Source organism: Dermacentor silvarum, chromosome 2 (genome assembly GCF_013339745.2).
Source record: "Dermacentor silvarum isolate Dsil-2018 chromosome 2, BIME_Dsil_1.4, whole genome shotgun sequence".
NCBI classification, from domain to species: Eukaryota; Metazoa; Arthropoda; class Arachnida; order Ixodida; family Ixodidae; genus Dermacentor; species Dermacentor silvarum.
In genome coordinates, this window is record NC_051155.1 from 171,474,279 (window position 1) to 171,497,137 (window position 22,859).

At 47.6% G+C, this 22,859-nt stretch overlaps 2 protein-coding genes and 1 pseudogene across 2 annotated transcripts in view; 1 reads left to right on the forward strand and 2 right to left on the reverse strand.

Moving 5' to 3' along the window:
* Positions 1-11,351, reverse strand: part of LOC119442112 (folate receptor gamma-like) — a 35,701-nt gene extending 24,350 nt beyond the window's left edge. The window contains exons 1-2 of the mRNA XM_037706858.2: positions 11,084-11,351; positions 10,804-11,014 (exon numbers count right to left, since the gene is read on the reverse strand). Of these exons, the coding sequence (XP_037562786.1) occupies positions 10,804-10,944 (141 nt within the window). The 5' untranslated portion in view covers positions 10,945-11,014; positions 11,084-11,351. The remainder of the gene's footprint in view (positions 1-10,803; positions 11,015-11,083) is intronic.
* Positions 11,352-11,579: 228 nt separating this feature from the next.
* LOC119442111 (protein transport protein Sec23A) lies at positions 11,580-21,436 on the forward strand. The gene is made up of 3 exons (XM_037706857.2): positions 11,580-13,502; positions 15,412-15,717; positions 20,274-21,436. The coding sequence occupies exons 1-3, from the start codon at positions 11,679-11,681 to the stop codon at positions 20,496-20,498; spliced, it is 2,355 nt and encodes a 784-aa protein (XP_037562785.1). The 5' UTR covers positions 11,580-11,678; the 3' UTR covers positions 20,499-21,436.
* LOC125943219 (protein GVQW3-like) lies at positions 15,727-18,271 on the reverse strand (annotated as a pseudogene).
* Positions 21,437-22,859: the final 1,423 nt, after the last annotated feature.

Consider the following 22,859-nt stretch of genomic DNA (forward strand, 5'->3'; position numbering starts at 1 on the left):
CGCTCTGTATAACAACTAATAAAATAGGCTTGCCTCGTCGCGTGTGGTAGTCACGCGAACGAGGTCACTCACGGCTTTCAGCAGGTAAAAATCCGTCCAGGCAGAAGGTCAAGCGAGGTCAGAGAGAGCGGGGGTCTCTCGGTCGCGCTCTTTTATGCCTTTTTGCCTTTCCGCGAGGGGAGTGTCCTCCTCGCCCGCCGGATGCTTTCCCTCTTCCCGCGCGGCACGCGCGTCGCGAGAGGCGAGCGAGAACCGGGAGAGGGCAAAGTGCATTTCTCCCGTGTTCGCCCGGCTCCCGCAGCGCGCGGTGTGCGCGCACGAGATGTCCACACGGCTGCTGTCGCGGGCGCTCCGTGCGCCGGCGACGGGCGAGCGCCCGCGGGAGAAGGTGGCAGCGTGTGCTCCCCCACACAACAAATACTCAGGTCCCACGCGAACGCGCTCGTGCCACTGCTGGCGCGTTCGTCGTCGTCTTCTTCCACTGCTGGCTCGTCGGCGTCCCTCGGATATGCATTTTGAGTAGATCAGTTATCAATTATTAGGCACCATTTTCAATATCAGTAGACTTCCAGGTAGATAATAAAGGTTTCTCGAAGATTTGCCGCTGTGCAACCCTCGTCGATCATGTCTACGTTCGCACCACCATCTCTTTGTTGGCGTTCCAATCGCTTGCGTATCTAGTTTCCTTTCTTTCCGCTCTCCCATGGTGGCGGTGCCGTCGAAGTCACGCGTGTCTAGTTTCGTCCGGCTCCTCGGGGAGGCGGTCCCGTCGTCCACGCGAATGTATAAAAAAAAAAAAAAACAGAAAGACAAGTTGCCGTTATCCATTTTGAATTTCACTTCTCTACTGTCGTCGTAATGGTACGGCCGCGTGTAGTCCGGACTCCTGAGGAGCAACACGAATACGTGCTAAACTGCTTCGCTGGTCATCCACCTTCACAGAGTTGAATGGCTCATGATTTTTCTGCCTTCGTGCGCCGCTCGTTCCCCTCTCCACCCGCCTCTCACCCGGAGAAGGTCACGTGGTTGTTTTTGTACCATTCGACTACGCCGCGATCTTTCCAAGGCCATCGCGCAACGAGCCGCTTAAGGCTATCGCCTTAATAAAGACGGATGCAACCGCTAGAATACGAAGACCTTCTTTCATGCCGCGCACAACTAACGACTGGAACTACCTACCGGCTTGCATTGCATTTGTCACCGACAGTACACTTTTTCGCAAATGTTTATTTGATCTCTCTCTCTGTCTATGCGTGTGCGTGTGTGTTATCAGAGATGCTGAGGCCTGATTAATTTTTTTTTCTCGTTCTAATGTACACCTGTTCGCGTGGTGCACATTCGCTTCGTATTCATATTATGTACGCATCTGGCTTATTGTTAACCGCTGGTGGCTTTTTTCCCCCTCCTTTCGTTCTACTAGACACAATTCATGCCATCCTTACTGTTTGTTATAGCTGATGTTGCTCAGTGTTTTTTTTTCTTTGTTTTTTTACCAAGTGTATAATGATGCCGCGTATTTTCAGAATTTTGAATTGCTATTTTCAATTGTAACCCCCCACTCCCCTCTTTGAAGATTAGGCGATTGAGGGTATTTGTAATAAATAATAAATAAATAATAGAGAGAGGGAATGTGGGCTACGGTTAACAACCGTAGTTTCACTACGGTTGTTAACCTTTATTGTAGCACTTGATCGACGGAGAAGGGAGCCTAAGAGAGGCGCGTGGACCATGGTGTGGCGGCGCCGTCTTCGCATTCTTCGTCGAGTACCCCAGCAAAATCTGTCCGTCAGGCGAAAAATGTAATGCCTTGTATCTGCACAAAATGCGTAATTTACGAAGTTAAGACAATTAAGCGTTATAGTAGTGCATTTGTGGATGATTGGTAGCTTTATAAGTGATATGAAACAATCACCCCCCCCCCCAAAAAAAAAAGATAGAAAGAAAGTTGATCAGAGTGAATTCCCTTAGCGATGTATAGGGCTCCATAGAAAATGCATGGGGAAGCCTATACGATAGTAGGGGTCGGCCAGCTTGAAATTAGGGGTGAGCCAACTTGAAATTTAGGGGTTGGCCCAATTTAAATTTAGGGGTTGGGCCAATTGAAATCCTTGTTCTCTTGCTTTCAAGATGCTTTTTTTTTCTTTATCCCTCTCTCTCTCTCTCTATTACATGAAGATTCCGAGCCACGACGACAAAGTCGCGGCTCGTGGTGATGATATGTGCAGGTGAGGAAGATGAGGTGCAAATGTTGTGCTTACACTTATTTCCCCCTCTGGGCGGAAGCGGCTAACTTGTAACTTGGCCGCGGAAAAGAGTACCATGAAACCCGTCGTATACGACGGGTTTCATGGTACTATATATATAAGGTTTCAAACGAGGCACGTGCACAATTTCTGTGCGGCGAAAACGACGATCGCAGGAAGTACAAAGGGGCAAGATGCGGTAATTAACGGGAGAAGTTTGTTCAATAATCCGGTAGGGTCCAAGAAAACGACTGTCGAATTTGTCACATATACCGGGGACACGCACACGTGTCCAGAGTAATACTTCGTCGCCAGGGTACAACATCACACTGCAGTGAGTCGAATCGCAGCGACGCTTGCGAGCGTCCTGGGAGATGTGGCGGCAGTGGGCGAGGCTGGAAACAAACTATTCGGGAAAAGGCACTGCCAATGAGACAGGAGCCGATAACAACGATGCATCATTAAGTTGGTGAGCGGCCGTAGACAAGGAAGAATGGGGAAAAGCTGGTGGTACGTTGAGGTGCGGTGTTGTAGGCAAAAGCTACAAACGTTAGGATCGCATTCCAGTTTGTGGGGTCCGGGCTGATGTACATTGAGATCATGTCTGAGAGTGTGTGATCGAAACGCTCGGTCAAGTTTCTGTCAAGTTTCAGTCAAGACACTGTATATCAGTCAAGCCATTAGTCTGTGGGTGGTAGCTGGAAGTTGTCTTATGAACAGCGCTGGTGCCTCGTAGTACTTCAGAAAGAATGGAGGAAAGGAACAGCTTGCCGCGGTTACTGAGGAGAACGCGTGGTGCTCCATGGCGTTAAAAATATGCTTCGTAGGAAAAAGTCTGCAACTTCATAAGCTGTGCCAGAATGTAGAGAAGCTGTCTCCGCATAGCGAGTGAGGCGATCAACAGCTGTCACAATCCAGCGCTTACCGTTGGCGGTCAGAGCAAAATGCCCATACAAGTCAATTCCGACGACCTCAAATGGAGAGGCAGGACAAGGGAGGGGTTGAAGGGGCCCAGAGGGAGCAGATGAGGGACGCTTGCGGCGTTGACAAGGCACACAAGAGGCAACATACTTGGCCACGGCTGAGGAGTGACCAGGCCAAGAGAACCGTCTTGGGATCCTGTCGTAAGTCTTGTGATATCCAAGATCACCTGTCGTTGGATCATCGTGAAAAGCTTGTAAAGCATCGCTTTGCAGAGAATGGGGAATGGCGGGAGCCCACTTGTTGCCATCGGGGTGATAAATGTAGTGGCATAGGGCCCCTTTGTGCAACTTGAACTGGTCAATTTGTCCACGCAGACGGGCGTTTGGGGGAGAAGAGGCGGTCAAAAATAGTCAGGCAGTATGGGTCTGCACCCCGGTGCGCAATAAGGACGTGATGGCAGTCAGCGCCTGGTCAGTCCAGTGTTATTTGTAAAGGGGATGAAGGTGGCTCGTGAGAAGGGCTTTGGCGGGGAGGCGTTGGTGGAAGATGCGAGATCGGAAACGGGCAACGAGAGAGAGCATCGGCGTCTTGGTGCTTCTTTCCAGATCTGTATGTTATATCGAAGTCGTACTCCTGTAAGCGAATTTTTGTAAGCGTCCAAGGCGACCCGATAAGTTCTTCAGCGAGGAGAGCCAGCACAATGCATGGTGGTCTGTAACGACCGTGAAGCGGCGCCTATGTAGATACGGGCGGAATTTTTGCACAGCCCACACAGCAAGGCATTCCTGCACAGCATCATCATCATCAGTCTATATTTATGTCCACTGCAGGACGAAGGCCTCTCCCTCCTCAGTAATGGTATAAATTTTCTCTGCTATTTACAGGCAACGACTGGCATAGATAATGACTAGCTCACGAGCGCTATGGTCAGGTTGTAACAGAACAGCGCCAATACCATGACCATTAGCGTCAGTGCATGTGGACGATGGTAGGTGCAGTCGTGTCAAAATGGCACAGTACCGGCTCGGACGTGAGGGCCCGCTTTAGAGCCCGGAAAGCTGCTTCGCACTCCTCTGTCCAAACGAAGGGTACGGCAGCTCCAAGAACTTGGTGGTACGGGGACGCAAGAGTTGCGATGTTGAAGTAGGACACGAGGATAAAACTGCGCAAGTCTTTTTGACGGTCCGGGCGGGGAGAGTTGAGGACTGCGGCAATCTTCTCCGGGTCCGGCCGAATCCCTTATTTACTAAGTGTCCCAGAACCTTGATGGTCTTGCTCGCGAAGCGGCATTTTGTGAGTGCGTGCCTGTGTGTGTTCAGCTGCAGTCCAGCCTTGGCAAGACAGGTTAGAACTTCATTAAGGCGCTCGAGATATGAGAATGTTGAAGAAAATACAACTACATCGTAAAGACAGCACAGTCAGGTCTTCAATTTGAGAACACGTAAAACACTAGTCTATCATGCACTCGAATATGGTAGGCACGTTGCAGAGTTCGAAAGACATCACGTTGAATTCGTAGAGCCCGTACGGGGTTGGAAATGCCGTTTTCTCCTTGTCAGACTCGTGAATTGGTATTTGCCAGTATACCAGATCGAAGATCAAGGCTGGGAAAGTACTCATCGCCCTGCAGCGGGTCCAACGCGTCATCAATTAGTGGCAGGAGATAAACGTCTTTGCGTGTGATTTTGTTGAGGGCGCGGTAATCGACGCAAAACCGTACCGAGCCGACCTTTTTTCTGTGCAAGAACCACTGAAGAAAACCAGGGACTTGTGGAAGGGCGTATTATATTCCGTTCAAGCATGTCGGATGGATTTTTTTTTTTTTTTGATAACTTTGCGCTCGGTAAGAGACACTCTATATGGACGGCGGTGAACGATGCATTAGCCATCGGTCTGAATGAGATGAGTAGCGACATGCATCTTACCGAGGCGTCTTAATGCGACAGGCATCTCAATGGACGTCGAACAAGGCATCATGATTTTTCATCAAATGGAGTATAGATCTCGGGTCTGAGCGGGTGAAAACTCTGGGCTGATGGAACTTCTCAGAAGAGAGGAAGAGCCGAGAGGAGGCAATGTTGACTCCGTCGGTGCAACAATAAGGGGAACGAGGACAACGGTTTGAGTATCAACAGCGCATGTGATAGTTACTCCACGGGGCAACAATTGGGGATCGGGAGTAGTATTCAATGCAGTAAACATTACATACCCATCGGTGAAACGAAGGACGCTAGGAGCGATCACAATTCACCTAGATGATCTTCTTCTTCTTCTTCTTTCTGGGGTTTTACGTGCCAAAACCAGTTCTGATTATGAGGCACGCCGTAGTGGAGGGCTCCGGAATAATTTCGACCACCTGGGGTTCTTTAACGTGCACTACAACGCAAGCACACGGGCGTTTTTGCATTTCGCCTCCATCGAAATGCGGCCGCCGCGGCCGGGATTCGATCCCGCGATCTCGAGCTCAGCAGCGCAACGCCTTAGCTGACTGAGCTACCCCGGCGGGTAATTCACCTAGATGAGATGCTGCCATAACGGTGAATCAACACGTCGCCGTGTATACAATCTCTGCGGGACGAACGGCGATGACTTGTTCGGCTATGCGCATCATCTGTAGAATGGCATTGGTGACTGATGTCGGTCAGGGATAGGAGGCGCTGGCGACAACTGATAAAAATGGCATTGTACAACAGGGAAGACTTGCAGGGATCAATAGACATCTGTGGTAAAGAGGGAGATAGCTTAGGTTTGAAGTTTAGTAAAGAAAAATCGGCAGTCATGAGTTTTAATGACAATCAGTGCAGCGAGCATAGGATACATGTAACCTTCTGGAAGGTTACACTGGAGGTAGTGGATAAGTACAAATATCTTGGAGTGTGGATAAACAATGGGGCTGAGTACCTAACGGCACATGAAAAATATGTAACGACTAAAGGCAGCAAGAATGCAGCTGTGATGAAAAATAGGGCAATGTGGAATTACAATAGGTACGAAGTGGTGAGAGGGATTTGGAAAGGGGTGGTGGTCCCTAGTTTGACTTTCGGCAATGCGGTCTTGTGCATGAGATCAGAGGTTCGAGCAAGGTTGGAAATTAAGCAGCGAGGGGTAGGTAGGCTTGCTTTGGGAGCACACGAAAATGCACCAAATCAGGGGGCCGGTACAGGGTGACATGGGATGGACGTCATTCGAGGGCAGGGAAGCTATAGCACCAAGATAGAATTTGAGGAGCGTTTGAGAGAAATGGCGGAAATGCGGTGAGCAAGGATAATTTTCAGTTATTTGTACATGAGGAATGTTGACACAAAATGGAGGAAGCTGCCCAGAAAATTGTCAATCAAATATTTGGACTGCAGGAGGGGTGCAAACCAAGAAACAGCGGTTAAGAAAAAGGTTAAAAAAACAGAGAGGGGTGTGTGGGAAAACAGGGATGCAGACGAAATCAGCACTGGGCACATGCAGAACTTCCAAGCAAGAAATTACCAAAGAAAATATCTATGATAATTCTAGGGGAAGCTCTTTGTTGTTTGAAGCCAGGACGGGAGTATTGCGGACTAAGATGTACCGAGTCAAGTACCAAGGTATAGACACGTTGTGCGGTGCGTGTTGAGAGGAAGTGGAAACGACTGAACACCTCATACTTTTCTGTAAAGGGCTTAAACCCTACAGTGCAAAGCAACGGGGCTGATTTTTTCAAAGCATTGGGGTTTAGGGACAGTGGAAGCAAAATAGACTTTAAGCGGGTAGAAATAACCAAACGGAGGTTATCTGATTGGTAGCTAAAATCAAGGCCCAAGGGTGAAATTTCACCCTCCACAAAGTACAAAATATGTTAATAGTCACGGCTAGGTGGCGTGTGCCACCGCCCGATTTAAAGGGTTCAGCCTCATCCATCCATCCATCCAAACGCGGAGGCGGACAACAAGAAATTCCAACCCAGAATTAGTTTGTGAGTGCGCTCACGTAGCACCGCAAATACTATGTGATGACGGATACCATCGATGACGGATACCAACGTACAGCACATTGCGCGATCGGGTGAATTGTGGCATCGTTTGTTCCACGCAAAGGAGCGCCGCAGTATGGTCACTTTCCGTAGACGGGAGTGTAAATGAGCCCCAGTGATAGAAATTGCGGCACTATGCAGTGTCACTAACGACGGCGCTTCTCGTCCTGTTGGCGCCGTCGGCAGAACCGAGAAATGTGCCCTCGGTACCCGCAGTAATAACAAAGAGGATGGGACGTACGCCAAGCAGAGTAGTGTGGTTGAGCTGTGTGTGCAGATGTTTTGGTCACATGACACATCGCGGCGACGTCGGCATATATTGTTACTGTATAGGAGCGCGTGTAGCGTCAGAACACGTGACACGGGGAGTGGACGCGAGCTCTTTTTTAATGATTACTAGCAAACCGGTCGCAGGAGGGGAGGTGACGGTACCAGAAGCCCAGGAAGAGCATTTCGCGCGGAGTTCCGCACGTACAAATAGCACGGATAAAAGTGCGCAGGGCCGTAGCCTCAGGGAGACGACCGTCATACGTATATCTGCAGTGTGAACGCGAAGGGATTGCTGTTCCTCAACGCGCTGGCACATGGTGATGACATCTTCAACGGCGGTAGGGTTCTGTGTAGCCAGAGCGTTGAAGCCGTGCGATAGTGTTGATTCCCTTTACGGGACGAACGCGGTCGCTTTCTGACATAGTGGAGTTTACACGCCTGCACAGGGCGAGGACATCTTCGGTGTAAGACGTGCACGATTCTCCGGAAAATTGAGCACGCTGGTCGAGCTTCTTTTTTGCGATTTCAGTGCGAGTAGCAGGAACGCCAAAAATATCATGAAACTTCCGAGTGAGAGTGGTCCAGTCAGGGAGGTCAGGCTCGTGGTTTAGAACCAAGTTTTGGCGACTTCGGAGAGGTAGAAAGCGACGTTGTGGAGTTTATAAGAATTGTCCCGAATATTGTAGTCGATGAATCGATCGTAGTTCTCGATCCAGTCTTCGACGTCTTCACCGAGATAAGCCAGCGAACACTTGGGGGTCACGTTGACCGCTACTGATGGCCCAGGCGGAAGAAGGCCGCGCAGAAATGGCGGTGTCAGTTGTACAGGGTGGGCCATGACTGGACATTGCAGCAAACGGTGGGGTGACGCGACGACCCGAGCGGAGCTCAGGGGTAAACGGTGAGAGGACTGGGGAACAAGAAGCTGATGATGATGATGATGCCTTATTTAATGGCGCAAAACCACTGTTGAGGTTAGGCCACGAACCGGGTGGTAATTCTCCACCACTTCAGAGGAACTTCTTTATTAAATGCGAAGCATTTCTTGGTGAACATTTGCTACTTCGACAGTATTTATCTATCTAGCCGCATACGTCTTTGTGCTCTCATGGTCGTTTCGTTTACTTGGTATGTACCAAAATTGGCACACTATGACAAGAGTACATGACGAACATAAATGTTATGTCATGACTTGAATGTCACGACATGCGTGTCATGTAGGTCATGAAATAGCCGCCTAGGTCTTGGTGCTCTCATGGTCGTTTCGTTAACTTGGTAAGTACCAAAATTGGCATAGTATGACAGGAGTGTATGACGAACATAAGTGATAGGTCGTGACATAGATGTCATGACATACGTGTCATGTAGGTCATGAGAATGACCCAGCGAAAAAGATCAACAATCAAAAACCACTGAAATTGGTTCGGACGTGGGTACTAATTGAAGGAAACACTAAAGGATGCTGGTAGAAGTCATAGTCATGAGCATGACTCAGCAAAAATGACAATGACTCAGCGAAAAAACATTAGCACTCAAAAACGATTGAAATGGGTTCGGACGTGGGTACTAAGTGAAGGAAACACTAAATGATGGTGGTAGAAGTCATAGTCATGAGCATGACTCAGCAAAAATGACAATGACTCATCGAAAAAAGATTAATACTCAATAACCTCTGAAATGGTTTCGGAGGAAAGCACTAAGTGAAGGAAACACTAAAGGATTGTAGTAGAAGTCATAGTAATGAGTATGACTCAGCAAAAATGACCATGACTCAGCGAAAAAAAGATTATCACTCAAAAACCAATGGAAGGGGTTCGGCATGTGGTACTAAGCCAAGGAAAGAGCTAAAGGTTCATGGTCGAAGTCATAGTCACGAGCATGACTAAGGCTTTTGCCTTGAGATCTCTTAGGCGCAGCTAAAGGGATGCCCGAGGACTCATGACATGAATGTCATGACATGCGTGTCATGTAGTTCATGAAACAACCACCTACGTCTTGGTGCTCTCATGGTCGTTTCGCGAACTTGGTAGGCTCCCCGCACACTGCTTCGCGTATCATCGATTCCCACAGGGCGTGGGATCTGCCGGCTTTCTGTTGTTGCCTCCACACGTTTGTTCTCGAAGATTCCGAGCCACGAACGACGACAAATAAGTCGTGACTGGTGCTGATGATGATATGTAGAGGTGAGGAACATGGGTTGAAAATATTGAGCTCAGGACACGCACGCACGCACGCACGCACGCACGCACGCACGCACACACACACACACACACACACACACACACACACACACACACACACACACACACATATATATATATATATATATAACTTGCATTAATTATTTGTGCTGATAAGGTCACCCATAACGGATCTAAAACATCGCAACGAGTATATATATATATATATATATATATATATATATATATATATATATATAATGTGTGTGTGTGTGTGTGTGTGTGTGTGTGTGTTTGTGTGTGTGTGTGTGTGTGTGTGTTGTTATTTATTTCGTGCGCGTATTTGTTTATGTCGGTGTGTATGGGTGCTCGCATGTTTCACTGAAAGAAGTGGTTCCTGCATTAATTATTTGCACTGATAAGGTCACTCACTAACAGATCTAAAACATCGCAACGTTAGCACAAACGATGTCGTCAGCACAAGCGTAGAATCACAACGATAACAATTATACGTACGGCATACATACAGATGGAAGACATGGGTTACAAGCTCTAGCTTCGTAATTAAAAAAAAAAAAAAAATGCTGGCGTACGTCATCGGTCACACACGCGTGTAGGTACAGGTCGCTAAGGACTTGCCCCATCATGTTAGCGCATGGTCAAAACAAATTTCAAGGCGGGCATTTTGCGGCGGCTAGCCACCAAAATTCTTTTCCGCAATTATATGTGCTTTAGCTTCGGTGCATGTACTGGAACAGCGGAAGTGAACGTTTGCAGGAGCGTTCAGGCGTTGAAGCTACTACGTGCTGGAAATTTTCGACGGAGCACCCCCGACTACGTACACCGTTCCGATTAAATGTTAACGAATGACGGCGCAAGTACAGCGGTACTAAAGGAAAACTCTTGTGGTAATTCAGTTTCCGCTTTTAGACGTGCTCAGTTTGCTAAGGACCAATGAAGGCACATTCGCGAGTGGTCGCTTGAAACATAATCAGCCGGCTTCGCGTATTTTAAACGCGCGCGCCGTGGACGGTCATGCCGACTACGCAAGCGTTCGGGCATAGTTCGGGGTCGTGCGCGCGCGCGCGCGCGCGCGCGCCCTGCGGCATCTGAGGCCACGTGACAGTACGAGCGCCCTTAGCGCGCTCGATTGAGATCGAAGCCCGCGTAGCTCCAAACTTACGTGACCGTAAAGGCTCGATTCCGGGCCAGGCTCGCTCTTGTGGTTCCGAGCGTCCAGGCATGCCGAGACATCTGCACTTGCCGCCAAGCAGTGGTCCAAAAGGGCGATGAGCAGCACTCTCGAAATGACGCGAACTTCCATCGCTGCGTGGACGCTGCCGCGGCACTTTTATCAGAGAGCCCCGAAAACAAGTTTGACTACTAGCTGCTACCTGCAAGGGAACGGAAAAGCGGGCGGGCCGACGCTGCCGCAGGGATGGCTCGCGAACGTGCCTACTAACCTGTATAAACGCGTCGACAGAAAATCAGGGCCGTGTTTCGTTGTCTCCTTCGCGTTCCGGGCGAACGTTGTCGTGAAAAGTAGACTGGCGTCGAGATCTTCGCTGCGTGTTAGATTCAAAGCCTAGGGATTAGTGCGGTTTGGCCGTCGGCGTTCAGTGAGTGTACGATGAGCGCGCCTCCGAACATAATGACTAGTATAATTTCTGCGCGCCCGGTGATCGCGTTGATAGCGTGTTTTCTTGATCAGACGACACCGCATGACCCGTGACCTAGTGCATGTGTCGCCATCGTGCGTCAAATATTTTAGTTTAAGAAACGCTGAATAAAAGTTATTTCTTGTAGGAACGTCTACATGGTTATTGCCAGTAATTAGCTCTTTTTTGTTTTAAGTACGCAGTTTTTTTCTAAACGAACATTCTGACGTGTTAAAACTATTTGGCACATATTCTGATTAGTCTGGCCACAAGCTGCCTTGTTTTCGGTTCCTAGGGGGCAGCACCCGATTATTTGCGTGACACTTCTCTTCCTCGAGAAATCGGGAGCCGTCTGCCTTTCAATTACGTGGCACACCGCGGTGTCGGGGAAATTGCCGACATGGCGACCTACCAGACGTATCAGGACTTTATACAGAAAAACGAAGACCGCGACGGAATAAGGTTTAGCTGGAACGTGTGGCCGTCGAGCCGGCTGGAGGCGACGCGGCTGGTGATTCCCCTTGGCTGTCTGTTCACGCCACTCAAAGAGCGACCAGACCTTCCGCCGATCCAATATGACCCCGTCCAGTGCACCCGGCAAACGTGCCGGGCCATCCTCAACCCTCTGTGCCAGGTGGACTACCGCGCAAAACTGTGGGTGTGCAACTTTTGCTTCCAGAGGAATCCGTTTCCTCCCCAGTACGCATCCATCTCTGAGCAGCACCAGCCGGCTGAACTGATCCCGCAGTTTTCGACCATCGAGTACACCATCATGCGGGCCGCCTGCGTGCCGCCGATATTCTTGTTCGTTGTTGACACTTGCATCGACGATGATGAGCTGACGGCGCTCAAGGAGTCACTGCAGATGTCCCTGTCGCTGCTTCCGGCTAACGCTCTCATCGGGCTCATTACTTTCGGCAAGATGGTTCAGGTGCACGAACTAGGAAGCGATGGGTGCGCCAAAAGCTACGTGTTCCGAGGCACCAAGGACCTGACGGCCAAGCAGATCCAGGACATGCTGGGCGTAGGCAAGTTCGGGCAGCAACAACAGGGCGTTGCACCCCAGCAACCGCGCATGCCACAGCATCCACAGCAGCCGCAGCACCCACAACCCGTGCCGCCGGCGAGCCGCTTCCTGCAGCCGGTGCACAAGTGCGACATGAACATGTCCGACCTCTTGGACAGCCTGCAGCGCGATCCTTGGCCCGTGTCGCAGGGCAAGCGCCCGCTCCGGTCCACGGGTGTGGCGCTTTCCATAGCCGTCGGATTGCTAGAGTGCAGCTACCCAAATACGGGCGCACGAATCATGCTCTTCACTGGCGGCCCATGCACCCAAGGGCCAGGAATGATTGTCGGCGACGAGCTCAAGATTACCATCCGTTCGCACCACGACATCTCGAAAGACAATTGCAAGCACATGCGCCGTGCCATCAAGCACTACGAGGCTCTGGCTCAAAGGGCTTCTGGAAACGGACACGCTGTTGACCTCTTCTCCTGCGCCCTTGACCAGACAGGGCTGCACGAAATGAAGTTCTGCCCCAACATGACCGGCGGCCACATCGTTATGGGCGACTCGTTTAACTCGTCACTGTTCAAGCAGACCTTCCAGCGGGTGTTCGCCAAAGATTCACGGGGCGAATTTCGCATGGGCTTCAATGCACTGCTTGAGGTTAAGGCGTCACGGGAGCTGAAGATAAGTGGCTGCATCGGGCCGTGCATTTCAACCAATGTCAAGAGCTCCAGCGTCTCAGACACTGAAACCGGCCTTGGTGGCACTTGCCAGTGGAAAATGTGCACCCTCAGTCCCAGCACCACCCTGGGGATATTCCTTGAGGTGGCGAACCAGCACAACGCGCCAATTCCTCAGGGTGGCAGGGGGTGTCTTCAGTTCATCACGCAATATCAGCACCCGAGCGGTCAGAAGAGGGTTAGGGTAACAACTGTAGCAAGGAACTGGGCAGATGCATCAGCCAACCTGCATCACATTTCTGCTGGCTTTGACCAGGAGGCTGCAGCGGTGCTTATGGCACGTCTGGCGTGCTTCAGAGCACAGGGAGAGGATGATGGAGCTGATGTGTTGCGCTTTATTGATCGGACTCTCATAAAGTTGTGCCAGAAGTTTGGTGAATATGCTAAAGATGACCCAAGCTCTTTCCGGTATGCAGAGAACTTTTCCCTGTACCCCCAGTTTATGTTTCACCTTCGAAGATCGCAGTTCATACAGGTAAGCAACACTGTAGGCCATTGCACTGTAACTGTTTTTTGACGCCATGTAAAAGTTGTGAAAACATACAGCCATGACCGGTGTTCATAAAAATTGCTTGTATGATGTATGTGTGCACCCTACAGGTGTTGGGGATAGAGATTGAAAGCACTGATATTGCAGTTGAAGTCTGTGCGAGGATTCCCCAAGAACTCTAGTACATTCAGGGCAGACTTGTATGTAACGAATTACATGTAACCAATTACATTTTTTGGTGGACTTGTAATCGGTCTATTACTCTTTTCCTCAGTAACACTCACAGTAATTCAATTATTTCTTTCAGTAACCAATTACGTGTAACCATTTACTTTATTGACGAGATAAACTAACAAGCAGTGCAGATCTGAGCGATCTAATTTCATGGAAACTACAGTAGAACACCCGCAGTCGTTCCATGTAGCAGCCTTGCGAATGTGCATGCTCAGACAGGCAAACCTGGGTACTCAGTATTTGTTTCCCCTACTTAATGGCAGTTCATGTAACCTGTATTGTCAGCACCACATTCTGCATCTCGTGATGGTTTCATGTTTCTGTGCTACACAAGTGTCACCACTTTGGAACAATTATGTTCACTGAGTTTAGACTTTGCCTTTCCCATTGTGATAGGATAGTTGCCGACCTTTGCTCACCAATTTCCCTGTCCATGCCTCAATGTTTGCAATATTGGTGAAAGTGTTAGGGCACCTTCCCTGACCCTTAGCAAGAATGAACCACTGTGCGTCAAAGAGGACCCAGATGCAAGCATCGCGGCAATGGGTAACCACAATCTTGTGCTCATGGTTTTCATACGTTACAGCATCACCCTTCCTCCAACACGCACGTCAAGTGAGTTTTCAGTTTTGGAGCTGATATCTTAAAAAGAAATTGAGGAAAGATGGGGGGGGGGGGGACCGACCAAATTCAGTAAAGATAAACATTTTGTGAATGGCTACAGAAGGACGCGCTGAAAGTGCCAGGCCAGCTCGTTCGATTTACTATATTTGTGCAGCATTAATGAAAGTTGGGAGAAGAGTAACAAAAGTAACTGGGGATTACCTTTTAGTAAGTGCTCAGTTACTTTCGTGGGGCAGTAATTGGCCTCTGCAATCGCTTAAATTTTTTAATAAGGTAATTGAACTTGTAATCAGTTACTTTTTTCTTGTACTTGTACAAGGCTTATTCATGCTAGATTGTTCTTAGCTAGCTTTCACATTCACTGTGAATTTAAAAGTGTGAGGGCAGCCTAACATACAATTGCATCTTTATTTCTGGTACTGCAGCCTAATAGGCACATATTAGGGGCAAGCTGAAGCCTTTTTCTACCGTAATGAGATGGGGTTAGCTTGGAAGTGTTGCTGTTAAGTAATTTAAATCATCCCACAGGGTCCATTTAAATAAGATGGTCTTGCTATGACGCTGTCTTGGCAGCTTATCATCAAGATCTGCTGAACTAGGTTACAGTGCATCAACAACTTTTGTTGCTTATTAGGATATGCAAGTCAAACCTTGTTATAAAAGAGTGTTGCATCTGACACGAAAATACCTTTGTTATGTCCGATACTTGTTATAAGCATATATTTGTTACATGCCAAAATATCAGTGATAAAACATTTTAGATTTACGTCGTTATATCTGATATTCATTGTATCCATGCTTGCTATATCCAGGTTGGACTGTATTGCAGTGCTTCAGGTTATGAAGCTACATTGATGTACATGTACTTGTATATTTGTTTGATCAATGTTCAATCTTGGCTTCTGGAGATAGACTGAGCAGTCATTTTCTATTGAAATTGTGTTTTGATGCCTTTGACTTTTTTCACCCGAAGACAGTTTGCACAACTTGGTGCAACTCATTGGCACCAATTGCTTCTTTTGTGTAACTGTTGCAGGTATTCAACAATAGCCCTGATGAGACCTCATACTACCGGCACATGCTGAACCGTGAGGACATGACCCAGTCTCTGATCATGATCCAGCCCATCCTGTATGCATACTCCTTCAATGGACCACCTGAGCCTGTTCTGCTTGACACAAGCAGCATCCAGCCTGACAGGATCCTACTCATGGACACCTTCTTCCACATTGTCATCTTCCACGGTGAAACCATTGCTCAGTGGCGCAAGGCTGGCTACCAGAACTCGCCCGAACATGAAAATTTCCGGCAGCTGCTTCAGGCACCCGAAGATGATGCACAGGTCCGGCTACTGCACTTTCTTGCTTTGTTATCTAACGTTATTCATGATTACTGCCAATTTTCATACTCCATTACCTACATTGCAGGCAATGCTGCAAATGCTAGATAGACTTCTCTCACTGCTTGCATTTGTGACCAAAAAAATATGAGGGCTGTCCGATAAGTACTTAGCCTTCAAAAGGAAAACGAAAATTTTGGAATGGTGTCGATTTATTTCTCAACATAGTCCCCTTTCAACTCTATACACTTGACCCAGCGATCCTCCAACTTCTTGATCCTGTCAAAAAAATGTTTTCTCCTGAGCTGCAAAGTAGGCTTCTGTGGCGGTGATAACTTCTTCATTCGACTCAAATTTTTGTCCGGCGAGTGACTTTTTCAAGTTGGGAAACAAGAAGAAATCACTCGGGGCCAAATCTGGAGAATACGCTGGATGGGGCACCACTTCGTAGCCCAGTTCGACCAACTTGGCCGTGGCGACGGCGCAGGTGTGAGCTGGCGCATTGTCATGGTGGAAGAGCACCTTTTTCTTCATCAAATGTGGCCGTTTTTTTCGCAATTCGGCATCGAATCGGCCCGGTAATTCGGCGTAGTAGGGTCCTGTCACCGTTTTGCCCTTCTCAAGGTAGTCGACGAAGTCGCACCTTGAGAATTCCAGAAAATGGTGGCCATCACCTTTCCGGCCGATGCGACAGTCTTCGCCTTCTTTGGAGCAGGTTCTCCGGGTGCACTCCACTGTTTTGACTGTTCTTTGGTCTCTGGTGTGTACCAGTGGATCCATGTTTCGTCGACGGTCACAAAACGACGCAGGAACTCCTTCGGATTACGCTTAAACAGCTTCAAACACTGCTCTGAAGTGGTCTCACGGACGCGCTTGTCCGGAGTGAGCAAACGCAGCAGCCATTACGCTGACAGCTTTCTCATGCCCAAAATTTCATGCAGGATATGACCCACGCGGTCTTTTGAGATGCCTACTGTCTCAGCTATCTCGCGCACCTTCAGTCGGCGGTCTGCCAATACGAGGTCGTGGACTTTTGCCACGTTATCGGCCGTGGTAGCCGTTTGCGGGGCCCCTGGGCAAGGCTCATCAAAAACCGACGTGCGACCACGTTTAAACTCGTTGAACCAATTTTTGACAGGTTGCCATCGAAGGAGAAGAGTCACCGTAGACGGCATCCAGTCGCTCTTTGATTTCGCTGCGCGATTTCCCTTCCAAAAACAAGAATCGAATCACCGACCGATATTGCTCTTTTTCCATTTTTTTAACGGACACACAAAAAATCACCTGCTTCCTTTTCCTCAAGCGGCCAAAAACAAAACCGTGAGCCCGATTCGACTGGACCTTTGCATGTGTCCCTCTAAGAGAACGTACTCAACGTCAGTATATGTCTCATGCAATAGCGTCGCGCTCTCGCGGTGAGGCTAAGTACTTATCGGACCACCCTCGTAATACTTCACACATGAAAGAAAGCTATAGATATGCATCATGTAATTCGGTGAAAGATTGAGTGTCGTACTTTAGTGTTGCAAAAGATGATGTAACTATTACATGGAAGGTGTTGCTGATCTGAACCTATTTACCACCAAATGAGAGGAGCGAGCCCTTTCTGCGACCAGCCACAGCTTATTGCTTGCGCTCGCGACCAAAGCATAGTATGTCACATAATGGTGCAGAAATAATATACATTTGGACGTAACCTTATGTCCACAAGTTGTGATATGTGAAGTAGTTGTTCCATAAAAAGCATGACAGATAAAGCAACTGCACTGCAAAACGCGGGGATTGAGACTTCTATGACTGCACTACAGTGGAATCTCATTGATACGATCTTCACGGGAACCGGAAAATAAAGCGCATCATCCGAAAACAATATTGTCCAACGTATTATCCAACCAAATCATACTATCGGGAAAAGAAAAAGAAACATATTATCCCAAAATACTTATTATGCAGAATCATATCGACGAGATTCCACTGTACTCGTGGTAGCTTCCGCAGTGTTGCCTGCTAAAAATGTAACGACGTGTAGGTGTGTTGTTTCTGGACAAAGAATATAGAAATAGTCAGCAGCAAAACTTCCTCACATACTGCGTATCTCAAGCAATTCATGAGAAAGATTGCCTAGTTTTCTGAGTGCAGTTTCAGGCATCGGGTGACCTGTTCTGTGAATCGTGTGACAGCTGAGCCATCATTTGCAACTGAGACAAATTTCTGACAGAAATGGCAAAACATTGCAAATTTGTTGAAAACAGTCTTGGGCCTCACACTGTCAACAGGTGAGCAATGGCACAAATAACACGTAATTGGAGTACCCTCTGTGCCTTTGCATATTTCCTTAGCATCATACTCTGCACTTAGTGCCCTTGCTGACTGAAGGTCAGAAGTTATTGATAACTGTGGTGACAAAGGAGTGGTGGAGGGAGCAGTCATGTTTTGGCACTGAGCTGCCTGGCTCAGTATCAGCAATGGCAGTCACTCTCAAGTCTGGGAAGGTGGTTGCCCCCTCACTTTCAACGCCACTTCTTGCCGGCATGCATCCCTAGCCTCTGTGAGCTTTCCTAGAGAAGAGGTCCAACACTGCTCCAGAACCCTTCATCACTGCAGTGCACATTTTTCTCCGCAACACTGCATGAGTGCATTGTATTGAAGAGTCGCACATATCCAGTGCATTCACGGCACAGCTCACTAAAGCGTGGGTGTGAAAGACGCACATTGAAAAGCGGCACATACTCATTGCATTTGTGGCGCAGCTCGCTAAAGCGTTGGAACTGCTGTCCTTGAGGAACGCATGTGAGGTGGGTTCGATTCCGTGTAGCACGGGAGAAATTTAAAACATTTTCTAGTGGTACATTCGGCTAGTTAAAATTGCCTATCACGAAAGCGGCTGGTTGAAGGGCAGCCGGGCTCCTCTCCTGCTGCACGGCTGCATGCTGCTTCCCACTGCAAACGCTGCACCGTCTATCAGTACGACCGTAATGTTTGCACTCAGTGCAGGTTTGATTCCGCTGAGCATCAGAAAAATTAAGAGGATCGTTCTTGGCACATAAGTTGGCGTCAAATACATTCATATAAGGATGGCACACACCTACTGCCACCTACCCAGTGACACAAGTTGGTATCAAACAGGTTCATTGAAGAGCGGTACACACCCAGGCCACATACGCCGTCCTGCATCCCCATTGACCCATGTCGCCTCACAAAAGTGTGTGAGGTACCCTAAGTGTGATAATCGCATTAAATGGTTAGTGGTGCACAAAGGGCGAGCCCCCCACTCTCGTAAATATACACTGTCGGCCCTTGTCACGTTGGTGCTACTGTCCGTCGACAACCCTGGTGACTTCACGTGCAGGACCCTGCTGGCATCACAACTTGCAAAGAGGAGACCAAAAAAGCCCAAAGAGGAGTACAGGAAATTTTTCATGCGATTAGCATTCTTAGGGTACTTGACACACTTACCAAGGTCTTTCTGTCTGTCTCTGTCTCTAACCCCTTTCCTGCCAACTTGGGTCACTGATTAGTCCATGGTCTAATGGGTAGCACATCAGGCTGCTGTGCTAAAGAAACAGATCGGAGCAGAGATCGGAACCAACCGTCGGACCAACTTGGGTCACTGTGTATGTTCCACTGGGTATGTGCTGGTCTTCAATGAACCTCTTCCATGCTAACTTGGAACACTGAGTATGTGGCACTAGTTATGTGTGGCTATTCAATGAACCTCTTCCATGCTAACTTGGAACACTGAGTGCGTGCCACTTGGTCATTGCCGCTCTTCATTGAACGCCTTTGACACCAACTTGGGTCACTGGTAATGTGCCACTTTTCACTTACAAGAAAGATCCTTTAAAATTCATCCGATGCTCGGCAGAATCTAACCTGGGCCATGTGAGAACTTCGCGACTGTGCCATCGCTAAATGGCGCAGTGGGTGCAGTGAGAAGTGCAAGGTAGGAGCCCTGCTGCATACTTGTTTCGGCTTTGGCAATACAGTGTGTCAGTACAATGCTTCACTGCTAATCACATTACGTCGACATTCACTATGATATGGGTTCTGCCGGAATTTTTTTTAATTTGTGGCGGGTCCCCACCGTGCGTAGAGCTTCCATGTTCGTGAAAGATTATTGTCACGGTATACTGTGTGCGATGCCCGTGTTACTCACCGTGGTTGCATAGTGGCTACAGTGTTGTGCTGCTAAGCATGAGGTCGTGGGATCAAATCCCGGCCGCATTTTGATGGGGCAAAATGCAAAAACGCCTGTGTACCGTGTGTTTGGTGCACGTTAAAAGAACCCGTGGTGGTCAAAATTAATCCACTGAGGTGTGCCTCATAATCACTGTGTAGTTTTGGAACATAAAACCCCAGAATTAAAAAAAAGAAAGTGCAGGTGTTTATTTAAAATCTGTAATAAAATGTCAGAGGTAGTTTGGGGCCCTTTAACATTTTATATCCTGTTGGCAGTGCTTGTGGTATGTGATTCCTGGGAAATAGTGGTGTGATGATAGAATGGACATTTGTTTGGGCTTTTTTTTTTATATGTTGCTGTCCATTGCCTGCCTTTACAGGAGATCCTGCAGACACGCTTCCCGATGCCCCGATACATTGTGTGCGATCAGGGTGGCTCTCAGGCCCGGTTCCTGCTCTCCAAGGTGAACCCATCAGTGACGCACAACAATGCCTACAACTGGGGCCAGCAGGAAACCGGTGGTTCCCCTGTGCTCACAGATGACGTCAGCCTGCAGGTGTTTATGGAACATCTCAAAAAGCTGGCGGTTTCTAGCTCTGCCTGAGTCTCGCATCAGCAGGCTCCTGTCTTCATCAGATGCCTTTCAGCATTGTTCACAAGTTTTGAGAATATATCAAAGACTGCTTGCCACTTTACCTTGGTTCTCTTGCAAACCTGATCAAATCTCTGCCGTCAGAGTTCTTGTGCTGTTTTCTTGCTTTGTTTCGAGTCAAGAAATTGGCCTGCTAGACTTAATGCCAATGCACATCTTGCTGTAGAGATGGCACAGGTTGCAGTAACACCGTAGAAAGTGGTGACAGTCATGCAAGTGTCCTCTACCACATCAAAAAGAACACTAGCGAGGGCACAAAGCCGGTTGCAACAAACACACTGTTCAGGCAGTGAGTCGCCCTTTTAACGATTGCAAAGTGAGCCTATGGAACTAGTGGGGTATAAATGGCTGAGAATAGATGCAATGGGCTTAAGCTGTGCAACGTGCAATTCAACAGTTTGCCACCAATCACTTGGTAATTGCAACGCTTCTCATCTAGGAGTTCACTGTGGCCTTCCTTAAAATAGAGCACACAGTGCATGCAGTCATGATGGTCTGGCACTATGTGGGACTGTAAATGAGTTGAACACAGCCTTTTGTTGAAACCTGTTATTGATAGCCAAACTATCTTCTCCACAATTGTTGTCACTTTTTTACAGTCTCCTTCATAACTACATGATTATGCCACGCTTTCCATAGCCCAACAACATTCCCGTAGTTCGCACATTAACTTTGTGTAGAGATATTGGCCCCAACATATATCAGGATGAACCCAATAAGAAAAGTTTTCATCTGCATGACTCTCTTTTTTTATTGCTTTTTTTTATGCCCTCTGATGTTCCAATGCTGTTATGATCTTGGTTGGTGTAATTGACTTCTTTTCTTGCGCATTCTTGTAATTGTATGATGTGTAAAAACAGACTGGGAATAAATTAAATTTTTGCTGAAAAGCTTTTGACTTGCGTTACAAGTGCTGTGCTACATTCATTTTTCAAACTGGTAAGTGGTACACACTAAGAAAAGTTTGCACCCTATGGGGTTATCTTTTTACCAAACAATAATTGTCGTCTTGCATGCCTTTCCTTTCTTTAAGGCTGCACGCTCGGTACTTCCAGTTCACAAATAGCTTGCATGCTATCGGCATGGCATAGCATTCTTAACAAAAAAGTAGTAAGTGCAGAGTTTTCAAGAAAGGAAATGCACACAAGGCATATGTGTATGATAATTGTTGTTTAAGGATATGCCTTGAAGAGCTTAAACTTTTTAGAGTAAATTGATGTAATACATCTAGCCATTTTCATTTCTTTAATTTGGGTTTCTAGTATATAAGCCTCAATGCTGTTTTGCTGCAGATTCTAATGTGCTTAAAAATATTAAGTTAGAATTTCTTATATGGTAACTGTTTAAAAATTCATGCTGGCATAAGTATCTATTTGTTCATAAATAAATTATTTGATTAAGCTAAGTTACTCGTTCTATATTTACTCCATGCTCTCTTACAAAACCCATCTAGTACCTTCTGTTGCAGTTTTCAGGGATCGCTGAGCATACGCATCCCCTATTATTGAAGAAACTGCTTGGCATAGGTCATTTGGCTTTGGCACATAACCGAAAAACAAAGTGTAAGTTGATGCGAACAAGAGGTACTGCAGAGTGCTTCTGTCTCTTTTGCTTGTTCCAAACTTTACGCAGGTAGTTCGGTCATGTACCAACATGCTCATTTTATTAATGCTCTGGCAAATGACACTCCAGTGTACTGTGGATAGCAGAAAAGATGTTGTTTTTCTGCTAACAAACAGCTCTTTTTCAGCTCTTTTTCAACAAACAGCTCTTTTTCAACAACATCAAATGTTGTTGAAAAACTTGGCAAAATAATTTTTACGAGAAAAATAATCAGTATTTTTACAAGAAAGATGTCTCATTGTGAACCTCTAACAAAGAAAAATGGTGGCTTGTTTCCGCTAAGCGGTCAGAATGCAAGGATTGGTGTGCACTTTTCGCGATGCTGCACGCACACACATCAATAGCAAACAGCTCTTATGAACGAAATTGTGTCTCCCAAACTGCAGTTCATAACTACTGTGGGTTTGTGTGATGTTCAGCTGGGGGTCTACCAACGCAGTTAAAAACCTTGAATAAAAGGACTGTACATCGAACCTGCATTTCAAACTGCAGAAGTGTTTTTCTATTTTGCCTTAGGACGGACGGATGGAAAAAACTTTATTGATAAAAGCACCTGCGAGGTTGCTGGTCCGGGCTCAGGCCACCCGGCCAATATGTGCGGTGAGGCATAGCCTTTCCACCACTGCCCGGGCCCGCTGGATTGCCTATAGTTGGTCATGTAGATCTGAGCTAGTCAGAGCGCTTAGCCAT

What these genes read in the sequence shown, in the direction of transcription:
- LOC119442111 (XM_037706857.2), top strand. Translation starts at nt 11,679, where the DNA reads ATGGCGACCTACCAGACGTATCAGGACTTTATACAGAAAAACGAAGAC. An exon ending in GAAGATCGCAGTTCATACAG is followed by an intron (nt 13,503 to 15,411) that starts GTAAGCAACACT and finishes TAACTGTTGCAG; the next exon opens with GTATTCAACAATAGCCCTGA. An exon ending in CACCCGAAGATGATGCACAG is followed by an intron (nt 15,718 to 20,273) that starts GTCCGGCTACTG and finishes CTGCCTTTACAG; the next exon opens with GAGATCCTGCAGACACGCTT.